The 18,855-nt window shown below is 46.8% G+C and overlaps 1 protein-coding gene across 3 annotated transcripts in view; it reads left to right on the top strand.

The window, feature by feature from the left end:
* Nucleotides 1–18,855, top strand: part of FHIP1B (FHF complex subunit HOOK interacting protein 1B) — a 486,169-nt gene that overhangs the window by 397,619 nt on the left and 69,695 nt on the right. For all 3 annotated transcript variants that reach the window (XM_085623510.1, XM_085623509.1, XM_085623511.1), the window contains exons 7-8: nucleotides 8,938–9,017; nucleotides 14,225–14,394. In XM_085623510.1, coding sequence (XP_085479636.1) covers nucleotides 8,938–9,017; nucleotides 14,225–14,394 — 250 coding nt within the window. The remainder of the gene's footprint in view (nucleotides 1–8,937; nucleotides 9,018–14,224; nucleotides 14,395–18,855) is intronic.

The raw sequence follows: 18,855 nt of genomic DNA, 5'->3' as shown, positions 1-18,855 counted from the left end.
CACCCCTCTAGCTGTGTGCCCTATGCCAGTGGTGAGGGTACAGGTGCATGAGCCCTGTACCCCTACAGTGCCCAAGTCCATTCATGGGCACTGTAAGTGCAGGCTGCCATTAAGAGTATATGGTGCTGGGATTTTGTCATTACGAACTCCACAGCACCATAATGGCTACACCGAAGACTGGGAAGTTTGGTATCAAACTTCTCAGCACATTAAACCCACACTGATGCCAGTGTGGGATTTAATGTAAAATGCACAACAGAGGGCATCTTAGAGATGCCCCCTGAAACTCAACCAAATCCTAGTGACCTGTCTGAGTGGCTGCTTAGGCTGCCACCACCAGACATGTTTCTGGACCCCTGGGTCGAGAGCTTGCTGCTTTCGGGGGCCTGAAACAATGCACATCCTGGGATGAGGTGCCAAACCTCCTCCCCCAGGATGGGCAGGGTTCACGAAGGAGAAGCTTCAAAGGCCTCTCCAGACCATTTGCTGCTTTCAGCAACTGGAACCCACTGGTTCTACCCCCCACTTTGGGCGGGAGAACCGGCGGGAAAAACAAGTGAGGAAAAGAGGTGTGCCCACCTCTGCCAACACCACCCCTCAGGTGGGGGAGGCGAGGTGAAGCACAACCTCGAGTCCCTGCCATCTTGTGCATGGGGGTACTCAGCCAACCAGGGACAGGCTCCTGCCCCTCTCCCACTAGAGAGTGGCAGAATAGGGGGTGTACCCTCCCAAGGGAAGGGACCCATTGGTACCTGCCCTTTACCTACCTGTAACACCCCTAAATTTAGTATTTAGGGGGCACCCTGAACCTTCCTTCCTCAGATCCAACCTACCTACAAGAAGAAAAGAAGGACGAAGAGCTGTGCAGAGCTAACAAGAGGACGACGCCCACTGACTTGACCCTAACCCTACAGGCCTGTCTCCCCTCGAACCTGCTCCTGCGAAACCCCCGGCATGTCCAGCAGCCAGCAACCTCACAAACCCCAGAGGACCTGCCTGCCTTCACTTCCAGCCTGTTTCTCCCGTGAACACCGGACGTGTTTAAACTGCAGCTTCTGGTGCCAGCCAGAGACCGCGAATCCAGGCCACTCTGCACCCGCCAAACCCGGCCTGAGCTCGGGTGGAAAAACACCACAAGGAGGTCCCCCATGGCGATCCTGACCCGAGATTCTGGTAAGAAAATCCGATGTCACAAGGCACCCCTGCACCCGATGCCCCACGCCCTTGTGTGCCCAAACCAACGGTGCCTAACCAACCCACGACATCGCAACTTACCCCTCGAAGTGGTGATCGCACCCAGAAGATCCTCGTTCCCAACCTGCAGTGTTTCTTTGTCCCGGAGGTTCTCCACTGAATACAGGGCACCCGACCTCTAAACAGCACCCTGCACCCGGCCGCTCTAGTGCTGCTGAGGGTGCACCTTTTGTGCTACTTTGGTCCCCAACTTGCCCGGAGCTTAACCCTAGGAGCTTTGTTCCCACAACCCAATTTCCTGCTTGCCAGCAGCCACCAACCGGAGGCCCCCTATCCCCCATTGGATAACATTGGGACTCAACACTCTGCACATGGCCGCCCTCGTGCCGCTGAGGGTGCAACAACAGTGCACCACTGACCCTGGGAGACCCCGGAGCCTAACCCCAGAACCTTAACTCCCACAGCCGATTACTTACCTGAGAACCGTTAACCTGTTTTCCCTCCATAGGATAACATTGACACTTTTTCTCTAAAACGTTTTCAAGTGTGGAGTGTTGAAATCTAAAAATATTCCTTAAAAATCGCACAAATAACCAAAATGTGTTTACTCACCTGTTTGCAGGAAATGTCCCAGTGCTGAATCTAAGTATCCAGCATTGAGTTAAAAAAGTAACGTGAAAAGTAACTTACCTGCAATTTACAGTAAAAGCCTATTCATTTCAATGTACTGCTCCAAAAAGTTTCTAAGTGTGGAGTTTTGAAATCTGAAAATATTCTTTAAAAATCATGCGAATTACCAAAACGTAATTTCTTACCTGTTTCCAGGAAATGTCCCAGTGCTGAATCTAGGTATCCAGCACTGAGTTAGAAAAGTAACGTAAAAGTAACTTGCCTGTAATTTACTGAAAAAGCCTATTCATTCCAATGTACTGTATTTGCTAAGTGTTGCATACTACTGCTCCCCTGTAAATCAAACAAAGTACAATTTCTATTGCATTTTCAAACTGGCCTATATCCAGTAACTTATTACTGAAAAGTATGTAATGCTTACATGTACCAGGCCTGCTTGGTTTTAAAAATAAACAGCAGTATGTTTTTATACAAACACAATTGGCCTAGAGTTCAGTTCTTGAGTGTGTGAATTCATTTGCTAACTGAGGGTGTACATCAAATGCTTAACACTGTCCTCTGATACTGCCTTACTGCTCACCAAGCTACCACTTTGGAGAGTAAGGTTCTATCTAACTTTAACCTCTACCTACCTTTGGGGACTCTTGGACTCTATACACACTGTACCTCACTTTGGTGCAGCATATAAAGAGCCAGTTTCTTACACCCACCGGATACAAAATCCAAGATGCTGGACACCTTAGGCAAGAAGTTTTTTTCCACAAGCCTGGCACTGCGGTCCATGAACACACGTGCCTCTTGGGTTGTTACTCCCATGCATTGTGGAATTTGGTTGTGCAGGTGCTGCCCATGGTCCCGAAGAAGGCCTTGGCCATATTCACCATAGCTATGGCAGATGGGAGAGATGTAGCCAAGTTCACGATCAGATGTGGGCTGGATACGACCGACTGGCTAGGCATAGCTGTTTCTTCGTCAGTGACCTTACGGCGCCACGCCTGGTTGAGAATGACTGACTTTTCAGGGGATGCCCAAGCCTCGCTTATTGACATGCCATTTGATGGCTCCCTTCTCTTCTGAGAGGCACTTCCAGGATAGCAGAGCCACTACCAGGTTCTTATTCCTTTCCAAGGCCCCCTGCCAACCTTAGTCCTCCTTTCGCTAATTTCTTGGCCACAGAAGGGGATTCCAGTCACGTCTTTACCCACCCAGCCACCACGGCATGCCAGCCTCCCAGCCTCTGCCACCACCCCACCACCCCACCAATCTACCCCCGATAGCCACAGCCTCCAAAGACTCTTTTGTATGCCCTTTAACCATCATGGGCACCCAGTGGGAGGCAAGATGCACCATCATCTCCACCACTGAAGGTCGATAACATCAAACCCTGACTACTCCAGATTGTCTAAAGGGATTACTCCCTCCCCTTCATGTGTGCCCCTCCGCCCATGCCACCCACTTGCGACAGGCTGATGTAAGACCATCTCTCCTTACTCCGCCAGAAAGTGACTGCTCTCTTGGCCACAGAAGCCACATAGGGGGCCCATGCACAAGTAGGTTGAGATTGTAATTCCCGCTACTTTCTGGTGCCCAAAAAGGATGGAGACCTTTGCCCTATCCCAGACCTATGCCCTCTCAATTTCCTCCTCGAAACGGAGAAATTTGAAATGCTCACGCTCAAGTCCTGTCTGCCCTGGACCCCAGAGACTGAATGGTAGAATTGGACTTGCAGGATGCATACTTCCATATTCCCATCCTGCCTACCTACATATGTTACCTGCGGTTCACAATAGGTCACAAACACTTTCAGTTCGCTGTACTCCCTTTTGTCCATAGCAGCACCTCTCGGGTGTTCACCTAGGTGATGGTGGCGGTTGCAGCTCATCTCCGGAGATCAGGGGTACCAGTCTACCTCTATCTCAATGACTGGCTGTTTAAGGCAGGTTTGCCCCAGTCATTTGTCTCTCCCCTTCAGACAATGGTGGACCTCGTACACTCGCTGGGGTTCACTATCAACGTACCAAAGTCACAACTGACTCCCTTTCAGACATCTCCCTTTCATCTGAGCTGTTCTGGACATGGTACAGTTTCTGCCTGATCCTCCCGAACTGCTAGTCCAGGATACTGATGTTTCAGCCTCTATCCTGGGTCTCAGTAAGACTGACTCTGAGGCTGCTGGGCCTCATGGCCTCATGGCCTCCTGCATCCTGCTTGTGACACATGGCCAATGGCATATGCAGGCTCTGCAGTGGGACCTTAAGTTCCAGCATGCGCAGCATCAGGGGATTCTTTCCGACATGGCCCAGATCTTAGATGGAACTGCAAAAGATCTGCAGTGGTGGATAACAAACCTCAATTGGGTCTGTGACAGACCCCTCCCCCTTCCTAAATGAGATTTGACAGTAGTGACAGATGTCTCTCCTGGGATGAGATGGCCATATAGGAGAGGTGGAGATCAGAGGCCTCTGGCAAAATCCGGACTCCACATCAACCTACTGGAGCTCCAGGCGTTTTGGCTGACATTAAAAGCCTTCTTACCATCCATCAAGGGAAAGCTAGTGCAGGTGTCTATAGACACCACCACCACGATGTGGTACTGCAACAAACAGGGTGGAGTGGGGTCTTGAACCCTTTATCAGGAGGCCCTGCGTCTTTGGACATGGCTGGAATGGGAGGGTATATCCCTGGTGGTTCAACACCTGGCTGGCTCGCTATACGCCAGGGTGGACAAACTCAGCCAAAGATGCCTAGCGAATTACGAATGGTGCCTCCATCTGGAGGTGGTGCAAGGTCTCTTTCAGCAGTGGGGAGGTCCTTGGGTAGAACTGTTAGTCACCGCCGAGAACGCTCAATGACACCAATTTTGCTCTCTGGCACTTCCAAGGTGCCTTTCTACTCATACCACTCCTGCCCAAAGTTAACAAGAAGATCAGGAACGACTGGGTCCTTGTGGCTCCAGTCTGGGCTCAGAGGGTTTGCTTTCCAGAGCTGTGGCGCATGGCTATTCGTCCTCCGATCAGGCTGCCCCTTAGGGAGGGTATTCTGTAGCAGCAGCAACAGGTGACGGTTGTCCACCCGAACCTGTCAATACTCCAACTTCATGTATGGATATTGAGCAGCAACAGTTGACCGCTTTCAACCTTGCACCCAAAGTCTGCAATGTTATCTTTGCAGCCCGTTTCTCTCCACCACAACAGCATACGCCTGCTGCTGGGGTGTTCAGAAAAGCAAGTTGAGCTCCCCTTTCTCAGGTCCTTTTATTCATTCTTTCTCTTGACCGGAAGGGCTCTGCTTTGGGCACCTTAGAAGTCTATCTTTCTGCCATCTCAGCCTTTCTGCGGTTGCCAGATCAGCCATCCCTGTTCAATCTCCATGTTGTAACTAGGCTTTTGAAGGGTCTCCAACATATGTTTCCACCATCACCCTTTATTATGCCTCAGTGGGTTCTCAATCTTGTACTCACTTTTCTGATGTGCACTCTCTTTGAGCCCCTACACAACTGTCCTCTCAGGCTCCTTACTATCAACTAGGCCTTCCTAGTGGCGATAACATCTGCCTGGAGGGTCAGTGTTTTCCACGCTTTGCCATCTGTGCCTCCTTACCTAATCATCTTTCCAGACAAGCTGGTTCTTCACACTAGAGCTTAATTTCTGCTGAAAGTCGTCACTCTCTTTCATGTAGGCCAATCCACCACCCTGCCAACCTTTATGCTCCACAGCATCCATCTATAGACGAAGCGCAATTCCATAAACTGGACCCAAAAAAAGCTTTTTCATTCTACCTTGGCCACACAAAAGAGTTCCGGGTGGATGACCAACTCTTCATGGGGTGTGTCGGATTCGAGAAGGGAAAGGCTGTACAGAAGCAGACCATCTCCCGATGGACCGTGCTCTGCATTAAAATCTGCTACCCAATGGCCAAGAAGCAACCCCCTGAGGGATTGCATGTTCATTCCACCAGAGTGAAGGCTGGGTCCCAGTCCTGGACATCTACCAAGCAGCAACGTGTGCTTCTCTGCGTAATTTCACCTAGCACTACTGCCTCCACAGTTACGTCCGTTGGGATGGGCATTTTGTCCGTTCGGTCCTGCAGAACTTTTTAGTGTGAAGCAGTTTCGCAGACCCACATCCAGGGAGTTATTGCTTGGGTATCTAATTTAAGGTAAGGAATCCTTAGCTAGAAGTCTCTAACAGACGACTAAGTTACTTATTTTCGGTAGCGCCTTATCTGGTTGAGACTCTGGCTAGCTGCAGATTCCTTACCGACCCACCCATTCTCCCCTTTCTGCGAACGGATTTCTAAGGACACGGTTTTTCCCCTTTAAGGGCACTAGTTGTCTACACTAGTGATTAGTGTTATTCTTGGGGCTGCACTTCTAGCGTGGAAAGTCGTGAAAGGGAACTGACATCAGTACGATGGGATGAGGACTATATAGGCACCGCGCAAGTCACTTCTGAAGCGGACTACACCACACGGAGTGGAAAGAATCCACATACCAGCACGCAGGGGTGCTGCTCACCAAAACATTCCGATCCAGTCTGACGCCTGGGGATAATTCTAAGGTAAGGAATCTGCGGCTAGATAGAGACTCTACCAGATACGATGTTACTAAAGGTAAGTAAATTATTCTTCACCAGGGCCTAAGTTATGGTCCCTTTATGTCAAATGTAATACACCCTCCAGTTTTCCCTCTCATTTGCCTTGAGGTAAAACAAGTAAAAATACCATTGTATCTTCGCTAATCTGCACTGGTACAAAAATGTGCAATTGACAACATTTCCTTCCTGATACCTATTTACAAACATTGCCTGAACATATTCTATTTGGTTAATATTGACCTTGGCTCATATAGCATTTCAACCCAGTTAATCCTTTTATTCTCAAATTCATATGATACTGGTTCTCTGGCGAGTCACATAGGAACCTCGTTGCCCCTTCTTATACAGTTCAGCTTGACCTTTGAAGGAAGATTCAGTCTTTCCCGTCTGTTTTCTGCCTTCAATCCACCTAATCTGTGTTATGATCACTTTATTAAAACAATGAGGCCTCCAAATCTCCAAGTCATTTGCCTTAAAGTGAAAATGAGTCCCTCTTTATAAGGCTTTCAATGCCAGGTGTTTCTCATCTACTCACCACAAATATCAAATTCTGAAATAAATAGTTGCTCTACCCAGTAATTTGGTCTTCCAATTGAAGATGTCTCTAATAAAACAAACTATTAGCTAATATCAGTAAATATTCTTAGCGTCCCAGATCCAATCTACTATCCCAACCAACATAAAACATTGTGTCACTCATTATTTCTCTTCAGTTATGAATACAAATAGAGCTATCTTGAGCGCCCTACTCCAATGTCTTTATCCCCTTGGATAAGAGTGTCTAGAGTCAAAAACAAATAGTTTGATTTAAAAATGACCCCAGACAATCTCTTCTGTTCACCCTGACCCTAATTCTCAATCTGCTGCCATCTTGTCTACTCCTTCAATACTTTACCAAAGTCCTGCATTTTCTAAACAATGGTGGCCGACCTAGGAAGTAGAAACGACTACTTACGAGTTATTAGCACATAATAAAGAAAAACCTCCCTTCGAGGAATGAACCTCGAATCATTTATGGATAATGCCTCACGGTATTGTTTAGAGAAAAGATATATTTGTGTGTTAGCTAAAATAGAAGACCTCGGTCTGTAGCACAAGAGTTTATTCTGTGAAGAGTTTTGCAGAAATTGGAGTAGGCAGAGTGAGTTGACCAGAAGCATAGCCATCCAGAGAGAAGTGTGGCAAGGCTGCGTCCTAGTGCGTACCTCTTTGTCTTTGAATGTCAGTCACGTACTTGACCACCCCAATGATTTCAATAATGATCCTTCCAAATTAGCAGGCAAACACATTCCAGCCTTTCTTTTTGCCGACACAATTTGGTGATTTCCAGAACCCCAGCGGGTTTCCATAATATACTGAACACATCCATCGATTTTTGTGACTCACGGGCCTGGAGATGAGCATGTTATTTAATGACCAAATATATGGCCATTAACCCACACAGGTCCTACAGGGGAGGATTAAAATGGGGAATACCTACTTGGAGAAAGTTGATGAGCTCGAATATTTGGTTGTAAAGATAGCTAATACCCTTTCATGGAGCCCACAAATACAGAAGTGTCACCTAAGAGTCCAGCACAGGACTGCTGCAGGTCTTAAAATGCATAGATCGTGTCTCTCTAGACCAGTGTCATCAGCAATGCAGCTCTACAGATTAAAGGCCAGGCTGCAGATCTGTATGGAGCAGAGATTTGAGGAGGAGCTGATGTTGGTATCCTGGCTTTAAAACAAACCTATTTTATTACATCTCTGTTAAGTCTTCCCCAAAGCACCCCCACATTACCCATTTGTTTATATTGCTGTAAATCAAAATGAACATCTTGCTGGTACTAGCATCTGTAATATGTGCAATAATGCTTAGAAAATGAAAAACATATCTTGTTTGCCCAGCTTATCAGCTAGTCATGAGAAAATGGATCTCAACTTAGGAATTGGACATTATTACATTTCTAAGAGTATTCAAAACTAATGCTAACAAAGTTATTGTTTAGTTTGAGCACATTTCTACACTGGATTCAGAGGAAATGTCAGGGTGTTATCCCATTAGTCAACTGTTTTATTTCAATGTTTTATTAAATGTGCAAATTTTATTGATTATATGTATATGTCATAATATTTTGTATTGTTTTATTATTTTATGTGGTTTTACACCAAAATAAACTACATTGTTTGAACTGGGAAGATACAAAATGGCAAATACAATACAGAAAACACTGCTGAAAAGATCAATTAAAACACAATGATTGTATGGGTTAGTTGTGGTGAATTCATGTAGGCACAGTTTATACCATAATATTCAATGTACATATGTCAGTATTAATTCACGCAAGATCTTAAATTGTCATGGTTCCTTGTGAAATCATCTTTTTGTTTTGATAAGATCCATTCCCTACCATGAAGACGGTAGGGTGTGCAAAAGGTAATGTTTGTTGCGCTTTCACAATATTTCTACACTTGTTGGCCGTATGCTTAGTGGCATAGAGCGGAACACCCTAACATGTTGTTTGTAATATTTCAGCTCTGCATGGTGTCCCTCAGTCTCTTCAGGACTCTTTTGAATCTAAATTGCGAAGATGTTTTGTTGCAGCTCGTGCTCAGGTACGTCGCAAGACCATGCAGAACAAGCATATCCGTTCTCGATCAGATGTGCTTCCTTTGACCATCTCCGTACGACTCACAAGGCTAGATTTTGGATAAAGCCTAACACAGTTTGCACCTCTTCAGAGGATCTCTGTCCTCTGAAGGTCGATATGCTAAGGAGTTAGTGATACTAGTCCACTTTCTGCAGCTGAGGACTCTTGATGCACGGCCTCAAAGTGGTTGCAGTAGAAGTACAGTCGCAACTATGTGTATTCTTTGGATGAAATTGCTAGACTGCTGAGGTGATGAGTGATGGTGAATGGTGACGAAGAAAATAACTTTTTCATTGTATTGTACATTGATGTTTCTTTCCTCAACTCCTTTTTCCTACAATACCTGTAAAGCTGGATGTGTGACACTGCACCCTCCACCCTTCTTGTCACTCTGGGCATTACAGTTGCTATCACAGACCCTGCTGTTATTTCCGAACCTACAATATGAACACAGTCTCTGATACTACTAGTATAGACTGTTGCCATCTACCCTACAGCACATCCTCTGTACCTAATGCAACACTACATATCCCTCTCTTACTACAGCCGATCACACAAAATTACTACAGACCCGTAGAAGCGCCACAGATCGTATTGTAACTCCTTTATGCCATTGACCCTGCTGTATTATTGCCAACTTGACACTGCTGTATTTATCGCCAACTATGCTGCTGTGCACGTACCTGATGTCAGTCAGCAAACCCAACCATCGTGCTGCTGGGTCTGCCAGAGTTCAACCATCTGAATACCTGAGAATCTAAGCGTGCTACATTGTGGTCTAGTTATTTATGGTAGTTTTTAGGCATTTTTTTAACTTGCATATTAATATGCTTACTTCTGACTATGACATGCAAGATCCTTTGTTCTACCTTTTTTTGCTGATCTTTAATTTCCTTCATGCCTAAGTGATGTTTACTTACAAGTATTCCAGGGAGTGGCTTACAGGCAAACATGCTTTTTTCGTTACACACACTTAAGTAGGACATACCTTCAACTCATATCTGCAGTATATTTTCTTTACTACACCTGGTCTATAGCTCCCAGTGCATGCTCACCCACCATATCTTCTAAGGTTTGGGCTCGGCATCACTTAACTTTAGACCCTTTTTAAGGCATAGAATCCCATATGTTGTTGAATTTTGGGTACTGAAGTTGTCAATCTGCCACCCATGTTCTCACATCTGACACTTCTGTTAAATGGGCGTCATGGGTGATTAATGCTATTTCTCATATCTTGAGGAAGTAATGGCAGAATAAGACATGGTACCCTTTATTGTGAAGTGCATCATTAGTGTCCTATATAATTTGTTAGTTATATTTGTTAGAATATCATATTGCCATAAAACTTGTGTGATCAACCTTGAAACAAATCTTACATGAAAGAAGTATATGTAAAATAAAATGTGAATGACGCAACAACAGTCACCTCTGGGTTGGGCTAGGGAGCTCTGGATGTCGACAGAGGGGTTCTGCCATGTTGGGAGTGGGTAGAATGGTGCATCTTGGGATAGCCAGGTGCAACACTTCCCAGGAAGTGGTCATCAGGTGGGAGGGAACCTAGTAGCCCCTTGGCTACTGACTGCATCTACCCTGAGGGCATTTTCTGATCATAAATAGGGAAACCCTGGCACTAAGAACTCCGATCTCATCTGCAATGGAAGATGGATTGCCCTGCTGCACTGTAAAACCGGCAAAGAGAGGCTGCACTGGCGTGGACTGCACCTGCTGAACTTGGTGGCTAGCAAGGGCAAAGGACTGCGCCTACAGTGTCCTGCTCATAGAGAAGTTGCCACCAGAGCCCAGCCAAAATCCAGAGACTGCAAGGGTCAGGTGGCTGACCTCCTGTTCACAGTTCAGGGTCACAACCGCTGAGACGCTTGCTGGGGCAAGTTGGTAGCTCAGAGTCTTCAGATGGTGCCGTGCAGCACCAGAGATCAGGACCCGACGCTCAAAGTTGCACCTGACCTCGCTGATCCTGGGAGAGTCATGAGAATGCAGCTTGGTTGCCCAGAAGAGGAGTTACGGCCCAGGGACATATTTGGCCGTCCCAGTGATATTGACCGTCTGGTAGCCTGTGGTGACTAGACTTCTACCAACACGGAGAGGTCCTAGAGGGAAGTCAAACCTGTGACGAGGACCTTCTCACCCCCTTTGTAGACCGAAGAGTAGTCGCAGAAAGACCCCTGTCAACCGCACTGCATCCACAGCATCTTCAGCCTCCTTCATCCCTTTTATCAGGGCCATTTCCGTAGGAAACCAATGCAACAGATATAAGTGCCTGGAACTGTCTGAGGAACGCTTCTACCCTTGAGGTAACTGTTTCTGAGGACCTTTCTAGTCTCCCTAACTGTTGGTCGCCTAAAGTGACTCTTAAGTGACCACAATACAACTAGCCCAACTTTTAGTGAAAAGGTTCCTGTGTCAAATTTGTCAGATGCCAATGCTTGTTTGCGGTTGAGTGAAATGCTTTGATTTATTATACCTTGCAAATTCTATATCTCTGGAACCCTCTGGTGAATCTTTGTCATTGGGGTGTCTAAGAATACATAACAATGTTGTCTATTGTTATAAATTAGTGTCGGATTTCCTGGGTGTTGTGTTGATTTCCTCTTCAATTATTTTGGTGCTGTTCAAATGCTTTACGCTTGTTCCTTCGTGTTAGCCTTGCTGCTCAATGCCACCGCTACCGAGGGTGGAGCTGAAGGTTTGACAAACGAAACCTGCTGGTCCTAGTTGGTAAGTGTATTACATGGTGAGGTCGCACAACCACGCCATATAATACATCCCATTTCCTCACACTCACTGCTTCCAAAAACTCTCAGAAGAGAGTTCCGAGCATTATCAAGATCACTGAAACATACTTCCCTATTCCCTTCACCAAGCGCTTGCCAAACACGAAACCGTTTGTATTTTCACTTGTTTCCTTGTTTTCCAAATCAACGAACCTATGGCTAATGTTCATCAGGACTGCTTTGTGCCCGTCAGCCGTTAATGTGGAATTAGCACTTCCCGAAAAATCATCCATGCTCTGACTTCAACCACATGTAAAGGAGATATCTACTTCCTCTCCTTTGCCGTATGTTTCTTCCGCCAGTCTAGAATCATGGCCATCGCCCCAGAAATGTCTAGCATTTCCTGGCACCGTTTCATCACCTTCTATGGACTCTTAGTTGTCTTGTTAAAGCCAGAATAAAAAACCAAAATATGTGTGGTTCAGTATCTGGAGTTGTAAGGTCCTTGTTCTCAATCATCGGCCTCACGCACTCTGCTCTCATTACAGTCCTAAACTGTCGCTAATGGCTTGTGTATAGATTTCTTTATCACCTGTTCATTTGGCCAACCATGCGCATTTCCAGGGTGACGGTTTGCTTCTAGAGAGAACATCCATTCTCCTGTGGGGTCCTTAACCATCCCCTTCTTACTTAGTTTTCCAACAGTGTCTCTCTCAAAATCCATATCCCAACTCCTAGCCTATGTTAGAGCCAAAGAATATTAAACATCTTATTTGTTCTCCATACACTTTGTGCTTCTTCCTCTAGGTCGTCATGTAAGACCTTTTCCATTCACACCACTCAGCATACCGCCTTTTATGCTGCGAAAATCAGCTTTTCCCTCCCTGGCACTCGGTGCACATTCCTCTTGCCCTTTAGAGCAGCCAACTCATGTTGACTAAAACCTAAATTCTTTGTTTTTGTCGGCTTCTTAACTCCTTTCTTCTCTTCTTACTATCTGTCTCATCATAAGACCTAAAGTCCTCATCTAAGGCTGCCTTCGCTGTTCTCTTGTTTTTCAAAGTCAGATTTCATTATCTCTTTAATGGAAATCTGTTTCTCCTTCTGATTTACATCTTTTCATAATCTTGTCCTGAACTGCCTCGGCAGACACGAAGACATTAATTTCTCCTGTCCCTAACATTTTCAGAAACCATTTATGTTCACTTAGATACTCATAAAACTGGCCGCAATTAATTTTAAGAAGTGCGTCCATCAGCCTGTGACAGATACAGACGATCTATGTGAACCTGTGAGGCTGCCATTACGCTACCCTGAATCACATTGGCTGCCACTGAATTCTTCCCAGCATAACTGTGGTGAAACAAATGTGAGATATCACTGCTTTCTCGAGACACAATGACATTTGTAAACTAGAAACAGACAGTTTCACACCAAAGCTTTCGTCGTTTAAAGGGAGCTCTCACTGAACAGTGCATGTACCTCCTTGTGCCCTAACACCAATGTGCCCCATCTGCTCACTGCTGTCCGCGCATTCCATAAGATAGTAAGTCTAATGCCCTCAACTTAAAAATAAACTATCTGCAATATCTTATAAAAACACACAACTGCACTCTCCTTTGCTCTTCTTTATGGAATTAAAGCCACACATCCACTCTAACTTAAAGATAAACTTGCAGTGCCCCTATATAACACACTCTCCAATACTTGCTCATAAAAGTTCTCCATAAATTGGAAACAGGACCCTGAACACTAGTGCTCTGCCTTACAAAATAAATCACCCAAACTATTAAAATATAACTAAAGAGAAATCAAGGTACTTGGCTGTCCAGGAGCAGCAATGAAAGAAGGAAGGTTGAGGGTGTCGGAGAGACTTAATGGGCTGAATAGTATTCTTATTCTAGAGTTGCGTTTTTGTAATTTGAAAGCTTTAAATTGCTACAGGGAGCAACAATAAAAGATGTCCATTCATATTGACGGCCTCTGCTCTTGCCATAAAATCGCCATTAATATATGTGATAAAGTACTTCCCTTTTTATTAAGACAAACACTGGGCTGGGCAGTGAATTATCATGTATGTTGGTTTGCTGTTGAGTTCTGAGTCTCTGCCCCCCACAACTACTTCCCTGAGAGACCTTTGACTACTCGACATCTCTACTTTGTGAGTCAGTTGTGGAAGGGGTGTACTTGGCCTAGTTTGCAGAACTATAGTAGGATGCTGCCTCCAAAGTTTTATAGACAATGCAAAAATCAGTTTCCCCTCCAAAAATGTATGTGAGCATTTAAAGATTCACATGAAAATGAAATGGTTGTAATGTGGCTGTTTGAACCAGACATTAATTGGGTATGGCATTAAGGCTAATGTTTTTATGGTGTTATGCGTTGCTGTACCATGGATTCCCAGCTTCAAGGATGTGCTTATGTTGTTTCTCAATTCCAGGTACCTCATCCCCTGCAATCATGTAATGCTAAGCCAGAAGAGGGCTGTCAAGGACTTAGATTTCTATGGCAGAACTGCCGACAAGTTCCTATCTTTGATTCCCAAGTGCTGCCAACATGAAAGATTTCCGTCCCCAGACCAGGAAGAGGAACATGCCACGTGGTCGAAAGGTGAGATTTTAAAGTTTGTGGCATTTGCTTCCATGGCTTATCTGCATATGGCTGGGTCCAAACTGAGGTTTCATAGGTAGAAAAAGAATGATGGGTTGGAACGCTAGCCTGAATGATTACCAGTGGTTAGACTTAATGCAAGCATTACTCCCATTACCTTTTATATGTTTCATGTAATGCCCTAAGTGTCCAAGTATATTCCTAACGTGGACCTCTTGCTCACAGTGCCACTGGAGCCACGTTGCACCCGACTGACAGGCTCCACTCTGGGCACAACTGGTCTCTGGCTGGTTCAAAGAGGACCTGACCTGGCAGCTCAGGCTGGACTGTTCCTATTGGAGCAGGGTCAAGAGTGCTTTGCATATGGCTAAGTCCAGACTTATGTCGTATAGTGAGCAGTAATAGGTTGGAATGCTATCCTGAGTGATTGGCAGTGGTTAGACTCGTAACCATTCCTTTCATCACCTTTTTTTTTTTTTTTTTTAGATTTATTTATTAAATTTTATTTTTGAACTTTAGAGCAAACATACAGCTGCGTACATAGTATGACAATGAGTTCACATCTTCAGCATAGTTAATACATAGGAGGCAGTGAGGAGGAACAAACAGGACATCTTAGACAGTGCAGATATAAACAGTCTTATGGAGACATTGCATCACCCCCCGCAGTTAGACATTCACAGAAGCCTCTATAATGCTGTCTTTTCCATGGGGCCCCTTCTCTCAGCATTCCCAGCAACAATATTACGCCCAGCCAAGCCGAGTGGAGACCCACAATTTCCAGTGTGTACCTAGCGATGTCCCCGTGTCAACAACCCAGGCCACCCCACATCCCGAGTCCCGGAAGGCCTACGCCAAAAAGGACTTTATGCAGCTCCCTTGTCGTCCGCTGCAGCCTCTCCTGCCAGGAGATAGCATCGCAGCGGAGCCCAGATGTCCTGAGGCCGTGATGTTGTCGGCATAAGCTCAGAGTACGTGCAATTCTGGCCTTGGCAATAGGTGAGATCTCGTACCCAGTCTTTGAATTTCGGGGCCCTGCCCCTGCCCCAGCGACACGCAACTCTCCGTTTAGCCAGCAAAAAACAATCGCGATGAATTTGCGGTGCGACTCCTGTATTGGCACTACATATCCCAGCAGGGCTAGGAGAGGGGAGGGCACTACCACTGTGTTGATCATTTTAGAGAGCGCTTCAAACACCTGACACCAATAGCGATGCACTCCCTCGCAAGCACAGGCTAAGTGAAGGAAATCCGCTCCAGGAGCCCGGCATCTATCGCATCTGTCATTTTCTCGGAGCTTATAGCTGTGAAGCCTGGCAGGTGTGTGGTATATTCTGTGAATGTATTTGTAATGTATGATTCTGAATCGGCTACTGGAGGAGATGCTTTCCGTCTGCAGTAAGCAGAATTGCCACTGGTTATCCGTCAACGGGGCCTGTAGCTCCCGGTCCCATTTTTCCCTAGCTGCCAACTGCGGCGCTGGTATTAACGAGTGTACCGGTCTGTATATTTTGGAAACCAGCTTAGCCGGGGCCTAGTCAGTGAGGATGCGTTGCAACGGGGCCACCTGCAGGGGCTCCTGTGGAAAGCTGGGTGTAAGCGCCCGTATCCCTTGTCTAAGCCGGAGGTATAAGAAAACGTCAAGGGGAGAAGGCTCTAAGCCCTCATAGAAGTGGTCCATGGAACGGAATGTGCCATTGTGGTACAGGTCCCCCCATGTCACCACATGGATAGTGTGAAGCAGCTTCCGGAACCCCGCCTCCTGCAGCAGGGGGATACTTGGGTGGTAAACAAGGGGCAGAAGCGGCGCGTATAACAAGTCAAGCCCCAGTGAGGCAGCCAATTGGTTCCATGCGGACACCGTGCTAATCAACGTCGTCGGTGTTTTATCTCTCCCCAGCACCGGGATATATAATGCGCCCTCTATGGGGATCGGGTGCGCCAGCCAATGTTCAGCTGCGAGCTGGGGCATATATCTGGGTTGACGTATCCAGAAGTAAGCGAAATGCGCCTGGGCTGCCCGATAATATAGCTCAAAATTGGGGATACCAAAACCGCCCTGATCGTACGGCTTAACAAGGATCTCCCATTTGAGCCGGGGCGATTTCCCGCCCCAAACTAGCCTGATGAGCTCGGTGCGGAGTTGCTTAAAAAAAAAGGCGCCTGGATGAAACGGAATGTTCAAAAACAGATACAACAATTGCGGCTGTATTATCATTTTAATCAACGATGATCTGCCAGCCATGGACAGGGGCAAGGCGATCCAGCGAGTAACGTAGTCCGCAATGCGGGTAATTGCCGTGCCATAATTAGCCCTCAGAGCTCGTCCCTATTTTTTTCTATATGTATACCCAAATATTTAAAGTCCCCCTCGCACCAGGCGAGGGGGTAGTCCAGCTCAAACCGCCCAGTGGAGGCCATTAAGCGGAACAAACAAGACTTGCTCCAATTAATCTGGACCCCGGAAATCCTACCAAATCGGATGAATTCCCTAAGAATCGGGTTGAGATTATCCTTAGAGTCGCGTATATAGAGTGATATCATCCTCGTACATAGATATTAGTATTTGCCTCTGGAAACATCTCAGCGCCCTCTCTTTATGGTGTTGACGTAACTTCGCAGCCAGGGGCTCCATGGCTAGAGCAAACAGCAAGGGTGACAGAGGGCACCCCTGTCTGGTGCCTCTGGTGATGGGGAATGAAGCGGAAAGCTGACCGTTCACCAGTACTTTAGCCGTAGGAGCGGTGTATAATAACTTGATCCACGAAATAAATATGCCTGGAAACCCCATGCGTGCCAGCACTTGGAACAAGTAGTCCCACTCTAAGGAGTCAAATGCCTTTGTGGCATCAAGGAAAACGGCGGCCATTGGCTGGTCATCATGCACCGAATTCAGAATCGAAAAGAATGTGCGCAGGTTATGGGATGTAGCCCTTCCGGGCACAAACCCAGCCTGATCGGGTAATATTAGGTTAGGAGAAGCAGATTAATGCGAGTAGCTGTAAGTTTAGCCAGGATTTTCACATCGCAGTTCAGCAATGATAGGGGGCGGTAGGAGTCGCAGTCATTTGCTGCCTTTCCTGGTTTAAGGAGGGATGTGATGAGGGCCATGCGCATCGAAGGGGGCAGGAGGCCTACCTCCAATGCATCTTCATACACCTCTCTCAAGACCGGCGCCATAAATTCAATGTAAGTCTTATAAAATTCAATTGGTATCCCGTCCAACCCAGCGGCCTTGCCCGAACTCATGTGCATAATAGCTTCCCGCACCTCGTCCAATTCGAAGGGGGAGCTCAGAAACTCTTTGCGCATCGCTAAGCCACCCCAGTGACACGTCCTCCAGAAATTCGTGCAATTGCAACTCCTCAGCCCTGGCCAAAGTGTACAAGTTGCGATAGTGTACAACGAACGCATTGAGTATGTCCGCAGTGTCTCTGTATAGGGCACCTCCATCCCACACAACCTCCATGATAGTGTTAGTCGGCCGCATCAGCCTCACCGTCGCTGCCAGAGCCTTCCCCGGCCTCTCGCCCTCCCCGTACCGACGGGCGACCCAATGCTTGCCTCTAAATTTCGTCTCCCGAGCGGCTTCATCAGTATACTCCGAGATTTTGTCTCGAATACATGCTAGTGTGGTACCATCAGGGTTGTCAGCCAACGATGTCTCCAGCGTCTTCAAGTCAGTTTCCAGGGTGCGAAGTCGTGCGGGTATACTCTTCAGTATATCGGACCCCTTGGCGATGCAGATGCCCCGTAAGGTCACCTTGAACGCATCTCAAATAGTTTCCACATCCTTCACAGAGTCCTTGTTACGCTGAAAGAAATCTAAGCAGTCTTCCCGCAGTTCCTCCTGAAAAACAGCATCTAGCAGTATCATGGGCTGTAAACGCCAGGCCGTCCGCGGGGGGGCCAAATCAGCCGCCCGCAAGCTGACGCGAACCGGCGCATGATCCGAAAAGGTTCTCGGGAGGTGGTGTGCGCGAGCCAGCGCTGCATGAAAGTGTGGGGCCAGGAAGACGTAGTCAAGTCGTGCCCATGATTTTGCTTGTGCCGTGAAATGTGTGCCCTCGCGTTCCGCAGTGTGTAAGTGTCTCCACATGTCAATCAGTCTATGCTCCTCTATTATCTCTAGAAGCGCCTTTCGGGATTGGGTATAGTGATGCAGGGCCGGGTGGGACCTGTCCATTGGAGGATGGAGGGTGGTGTTGAAATCCCCCCCCATATGAGGCGCTGTGTGCCCACGCCCACTATGAGGGCGCCGAGGTCTGCGAAGAAGTGTGGGTCGTCTACATTAGGGCCATGACAGCAGACCAGGGTGACCGCCCTATGTCCCAATCTAACCCACATCAGGCAGTACCTGCAATGGGTATCAGTCTTGGTGCCTGACAAAATAAAGGGGGTCCCCTTTTTCACCAGTATTGCAACCCCACGAGAGTATGAATAATAGGAAGAAAAGGCAGT

This window comes from Triturus cristatus, chromosome 8, assembly GCF_964204655.1.
Source record: "Triturus cristatus chromosome 8, aTriCri1.1, whole genome shotgun sequence".
Lineage (NCBI taxonomy): Eukaryota > Metazoa > Chordata > Amphibia > Caudata > Salamandridae > Triturus > Triturus cristatus.
This window is presented reverse-complemented; position numbering and strand designations above follow the sequence as displayed.